At 32.3% G+C, this 6,264-nt stretch overlaps 2 protein-coding genes across 2 annotated transcripts; both read right to left on the bottom strand.

Annotated features, from left to right (window-relative positions):
• Positions 1-1,053: 1,053 nt before the first annotated feature.
• On the bottom strand, positions 1,054-2,543 carry LOC134235569 (ficolin-1-A-like). Its single transcript, XM_062717702.1, has 4 exons — positions 2,499-2,543; positions 2,142-2,238; positions 1,434-1,598; positions 1,054-1,327 (listed from the first exon to the last, which is right to left on the bottom strand). Exons 1-4 carry the CDS (start codon positions 2,541-2,543, stop codon positions 1,083-1,085), a joined length of 552 nt encoding a protein of 183 aa, XP_062573686.1. The 3' UTR covers positions 1,054-1,082.
• A 1,524-nt stretch (positions 2,544-4,067) lies between these two features.
• Positions 4,068-5,413, bottom strand: LOC134235573 (intelectin-1-like). Its single transcript, XM_062717705.1, has 2 exons — positions 5,117-5,413; positions 4,068-4,312 (listed from the first exon to the last, which is right to left on the bottom strand). Exons 1-2 carry the CDS (start codon positions 5,394-5,396, stop codon positions 4,068-4,070), a joined length of 525 nt encoding a protein of 174 aa, XP_062573689.1. The 5' UTR covers positions 5,397-5,413.
• Positions 5,414-6,264: the final 851 nt, after the last annotated feature.

Genomic DNA, 6,264 nt, shown 5'->3' with positions numbered 1-6,264 from the left:
GAGAGGATTTAACATCTAACCCAAAATGCAAACCTAATGCGATCAAGTCATCCTTTTTTAACGTATCAAAAACCTGAACACTTGGTGAACTAAGAAAGTCTGTGACCGAAAATACCATGTTGATTTTTGCTGGCTTATAATTTAATTTAAAGGTTCAATTAACAAAATTCTGACAATAAACTGCAAAAGTGCAAAAAAAAAAAATTCTTGATCCCGGACGAGCCCCCAATTCTGTTATGGGTCAGAATAACCCTAAATTCCAGCAAAGATCAATCACACAGTTTAAACTTAACAATAATTTATTTACAGTAATATACAAATCATTAAGTACAAACTTAGCAAAAATCTAAAAATACATACATCAGTGTGTCCGTTGCTGCACACAATGTCCCAGTGAAATTATATCCCAGTAATACCTCAATGATGCTTATACGACAATTCTCTATGCATCGAATTGACAGGGTATTTATACAGTAAAATAAATCTAGAATATTCTAGAAATTGTAAATACATGATATTCCTGGAAAGTTCTAGACATAAACAAAGTTCAAGAATGTTCTAGAAAAAATGACCAAACATATTGACCACTCTGGAATGTTCAAGAAACTTAATGTTAATAATAATATACATAATGAAACAATACACATCTCACAACAACATAGCATTACTCATCAAATATTATAGTTTGAACAAAAAGTCTATTGTAGTACATGTATTTGTATAATTTGCTTAAACGTGCTAAAAATTGGCATATTTTCCTATATACTCCTATAGTGAATAAACCTGAATTTTGAGACGGTCCCTCCAAAATACCTGGACGGTAGATTTCCCCAAAACTTTGCATGTACACTACAGGTAATGTAAATTATATATTGTATAAAAATGAAGAGTTTCGCTATTGCAGTTTTCACACAATAAAACCATAGTCGGCCCCCTTAAACATTTCTTTTAGAATATTTATGTAATTTTAGATAATGAAGGAAAAACGAAAATGAAAACAAGTTAATATTTTCTTAATTTTATTAATTCATTTCTATAAATGATGTTCTCTCATAATTTGTCTGAATATGGTTGTCTAGATTTTAGTTAATTGTTCTCCTGATTTTCATGTCAGCATACTTTAAGGAATAGTGATATCCTTTCCATTTATACCAGTTTATACCGTCAGCATAGGATTTATGCTCTCCTCTCAAGTACAGACCGTTAAGGTTACCTTCGTGACAAGCTCGGTACCACCAACCCCCTTTCAATCTATTTGCACACGATCTCTCATTATCCCGATCCTTGGTGACGAATGTAGCATTGTTGTGAATAGACATTGAGTTGACTAAAGAAATACATTGTTGACATTAGAACATAATGTAATCAATATGTGGTTAACATAAAATAATGACGTAATCAGTTATTGGCTAACATGCAAAAAAATAAGTTACCAGCATTCCCGGTGTAACCTAGGACCTTTAAGAGATATCCCGATTCTTCATTTCCAACATTGAAGGTACTGTAGCTAGCATGACGAGAATTTCCGGAAAAATCCTTCAGGTCGATTCTTAAAGAGTAATTCCCGGATTCTGAAAGGGTGTGGATTTTGTCATTCCCTGTTCAGAAAAAAATGAGAAAAGAGATTCATTCAGTTTTTATTCAAATGTCCTACATGTATAAATGATGATGATACAAGGGAACGCCAGGGGATTCTTAGTACTTGGCCTTAGCATGTGTTTATGTGTCCTAAGTGAAGAATCTTCCATATTTTCTTGCATTAAAAAATGCGAAACAACGCTTAGGGATTATATATCCTTGTTTCATGAATTTAAAAGCTAATGAAAAAATATAAACAAGAGACATATTAAAACAATGACCCTAAATTAATTTTGATATCCTTATGTAGACATATTCATGTTTGTTTTGTTTGTAAAATTCTCATATGTTTGATATATAAGTATTTTCACTGTTTGCACATCTTTAAAAGATTTAACATTTTTATATAAACCCTTTCTTTTACAATTGTTCAAAAACTTTTTTTGGTATTGTTGTAATCAGAAATATAAAAATCCTTATTAATTGATAATAAAAGAATTAACTTTGCCTCGAAAACATTTATGAAAAAAATATCCAGAAGCACATTCAACAGTTGACATTACCAAGCCAAAACTCATTTGACAGATTTCCAAATCCGGTCTTGTACTCATACCAGGTTCTGAAAAAATCTTCAGATCCATCCTGCCGCCTTTGTAAAACCTTTAAGTAGAATATTTAATTTAACAAGAGGTCCATGGGCAACATCACTCACCTGAGCACATGGGCTAGTTAAAAAAAAACACATATCAGCCTAGCATTAAAAATTTACTTTTTGGGGAGGTGGATTTTAATTGTCTGTTACTTTAGAATCTCACTATATCAATAAAGCATACATGTATAACTTTGCCATACTTGAAAAGAAGATTTCAAAAATTTTTTCCAACATATTATTTGATCTCCAATTGCGACCCCTCACTAACCCCTAACTCCGTTTCAAAGTTTCTCGAAGTTTTTAAAGATGCCATTATTTTTTCATTATTCATAATTATCTCCCTTCGGAAGAGGGCTTGGTCCCACATTTGAACAAACTTGATTCCCTTTCACCCAAAGATACTTTGTGGCATGTTGAAATTGACCCAGTGGTACTTGAAAAGAAGATGGAAATGTGAGAAGTTTACACCGACAACAACAAAGAGGACAGAAACACAACGGAAAAATTTTGACCAGAAAAGCTCACTTGAGCATTCGGCTCAGGTGAGCTAAAAATAAATACGTCTGGATTCCCTGAGTTATTGATGTGATAATTGACACATACATTAACTGTTGAAATTAGCTTATAAACTTTCTCATATACCGAAAGGAGAAATGAAGTCGTTTTTGAGAGTTGTACAGCTAAACAAACTTTTTAAACTCACATGGTTTTTCGCACAGATTAAAGTCACATTTTTCTTACAATAAAGCTTAGAATTATCGAGACATAACCCTTGTTGTGTTATGTTGTTTCATGTTATAAGTGCACTTTCTCTAAAATCATTTTCGTAAGTTTTAAAAGTCAGTGTTCTAAAAGGAAATTTCTTTATAAATTGTATGATGTTAAATGTGTATGATTCTAGCAAAGGCTTTTACAAATTAATTAATGGACCTTTCTTTGATACTATTTGCTTTGCACATTTTCTATACTTGTCTTGATTTTGTCGAAATTAAGCGCCGAAAAATGACAAAACTGCATAAAGAAATCATGTAAAAGGATGGGATAATAAAGTATTGTTTATCTTACAACAAAGTAAATTGTAAATATCGAAAAGAAAATTCTTTTATATTTATGGTCTTAAACTCTGAAATTTTGTGATGGAAGGTATCTTTCATGATGCTAGATTTCAGGAGGTTAACCTGATGATATACCATCTTTTTAACATAGAAAGCAGTCGAACAGATGAGAAATACTTCTTTCATCTTGCGCCTTAGTGTTTTATGAATGTTCAGAAAATACAGAAGTTACATGAGCTGCACTGTTCCTGCATAAAAGCAAGGCAAAAGTATGCTTTAAAGTGAAAGATTAAAAAGACAGTTACATTTGACAAGAAACAATGAAAATACTTTGGAAACTCTGATAAGATATCAAGCAAGAGCATATAAAAATCCCACCAATTATTATGAGTGAATTATGTTTAAAGAATTGGAATATGATCAAAATTAAGTCATAAATCATTTTAGAAATATATTTTGTTGTCACATTACATTATTTTTGCATTATAACAATGTGACTTTGATTTGTGCGAAAAACCATGTGAGTTTCAAATGTTTGTTGAGCTGTATAACTGTTATCATTTTACACTTTATTGTTACTTTTTTCTCAAGACCTATAACGAGATAAAATACGAACATACTTCCATTAATGAATAATTGTGGCCGCGATCATATTAGCATAAATTTTGTCTCACTTCTAGGGAAGAAGATATGCAAGCAGGTTTGAACCTGGTATACTATTACTTTTCTATGTTATGGAAAATGAATTCACTTTTACATATTCCAGAGGGCTCACGTGAAATTCATTCTTTTTGTTCACTACAATAAGGATTCTTCATGATTACAAAGAGTAGGGAAAAAAGACATGTGCTCGTTGTTAATTTCAATTTGATGTTTATTACCGTCCATCCACCACCGTCTGTTTCTTGATCACAGAAAACCTGGAAGCTAGACCCGTTCTTTGGAAAAATTGTGTACACCCTACTCTCCCTGTGACCTTGAAGCAAGAGGTCCTGACAGTCTCTTGGATAAAATACGCCACACGTGTCTATAAAAATAGTATGATTACACTGTGATCATTTTAAAATTTAAAATATCAAGGATTCAATTAAAATTAAAAATAAATCATTACATAATATTTCATTAGTGAAGTTGTCGATATTTCCCATTTAATGGATGCAAATTAAATGAAAAAAAAAACAACAATGAAATAAGTTTTTCCGATGTGGTTGAATATTGGTTAAACGTATACCTAGGACATATAAGATGAATCATATATAATTATGTAATATAACTATTAACTATTGCTGAAAAATACGTTCATGATTTAGTTCACATAAAAAAGAATTGTTCACACTTAAATTCAATGCAGTTCACGTAAGAAATACTTTTAATGATAAATGGTAATATGAAGATAGAAGCTGATGTGTACAAAAAATCCTATTTTTTATTTAAAAAGATTTTGCTAGGTGACCATGGTCAATTAATATTGTAATCATAATGATAGTTTTGGTTCATTGATGTTTTGTAGATTTGAACATACGTTTCACAACATAGAACAGTTTCTTTTTCTTCAAATTCCGACTTAAGACAAAATTCACTTATTTGAAAATTTATGGAAAGTCTTAGGACTTATTAAGAAAACTGTTATTAAATGTATTTTTAATATGTTTTAAAATGTAAAATTATTTTTGCAAACACCCTGTTAAATTGCGATGTAATAATATTAAAATATTAATTTCATTTTAATTATTTCTAATTCATTTAATTGACTCATAAATGATATATAAACGTGATTGGAGATGCAACATATGAAATCAAAAGTCACATGTAAAAACAAAATTCATTTAACCTTTTCTACAGCTCTGTACTAAACCACGCAATGACATCAATTCTTGTTTCATATCTCTCACATCTCCTTTAGTAGCGCATTCTATGTAATTTGCCATTTCTTGATTCCCTCCAGTTGTTACATTTTCATTGCAAGTACCCTGTAGTTGTTTAACAAGTTGTGAGGCAAGTAAAAGGGAATTCTTTACAGTCACACATGGGTCCGTTGGTTCAGGTATATTTGCGGTTGTCGATACGAAGAATAGTGCAAATAGTACAATGCTCATTTTGTTGCTCATCATTTGAGATCTAGTTTACAATTAAAACTCAATTAAGGAATGTTTGAAAGTTCACACAGACTTGTAACGTAGGCATATTTTTTAAAGCGCTAACGTTTCATGAAAAATATGCCTACGTGCACGTCTGTGTAATTCACATACCAATTATTCACACTAAAGTTAAGCACATTCCTTATATTTACATTTTACGTATTTGGAAGCAACTAAATTGTACTATCGCCGCTGCTGTACGATACAGCATGGGAAATAATCACAATAAAGCTATCTTGCTGACTCAGTGGGGAACTTTAGACCGATTTTTGTTTCCTGCGGTAATTAAAATATGTCAATTCTAATAAACAAAACTAGTTTGCAGAGTTGTTGCAGTTAACGTATGCCATGCAATGTGATAGGGGCTTGCTGATCTGTTATATCACGCCTGAAAATTTAGAATAAATTCAGCGAAGTGAAATGTCTTGCCCAGATAGACTCCGTTGGGCCAACGTTGGTTTTTGGTTGTATGGTTGGTGGAGTGTTGGCGTTGGGGAACAGATGTAGGCCCAACGTTGGTCCAACGTTCATTTACGTTGGCATGAAAGCTAAACCAACGGTGTTGGAATGTGATATTGGCCCAACGTTGGTCCAACGTTCATTTACGTTGGAAAGAAAGCTAAACCAACGGTGTTGGGCATGTGATATTGGCCCAACGTTGGTCCAACGTTCATTTACGTTGGCAAGAAAGCTAAACCAACGGTGTTGGGCATGTGATATTGGTCCAACGTTCATTTACGTTGGCATGAAAGCTAAACCAACGGTGTTGGGCATGTGATGTTGGCCCAATATTGGCCCATTGTAGTTACATGTTGACAAGAAACATAGCGATTTGGTGTTG

This window comes from Saccostrea cucullata, unplaced genomic scaffold (assembly GCF_032062105.1).
Source record: "Saccostrea cucullata isolate Sc308-1 unplaced genomic scaffold, CSIRO_AGI_Scuc_v1 ctg3600, whole genome shotgun sequence".
In the NCBI taxonomy this organism is placed as follows: domain Eukaryota; kingdom Metazoa; phylum Mollusca; class Bivalvia; order Ostreida; family Ostreidae; genus Saccostrea; species Saccostrea cuccullata.
The sequence above is the reverse complement of the archived record's forward strand: the minus strand, read 5'-3'. Positions and strand labels throughout refer to the sequence as shown.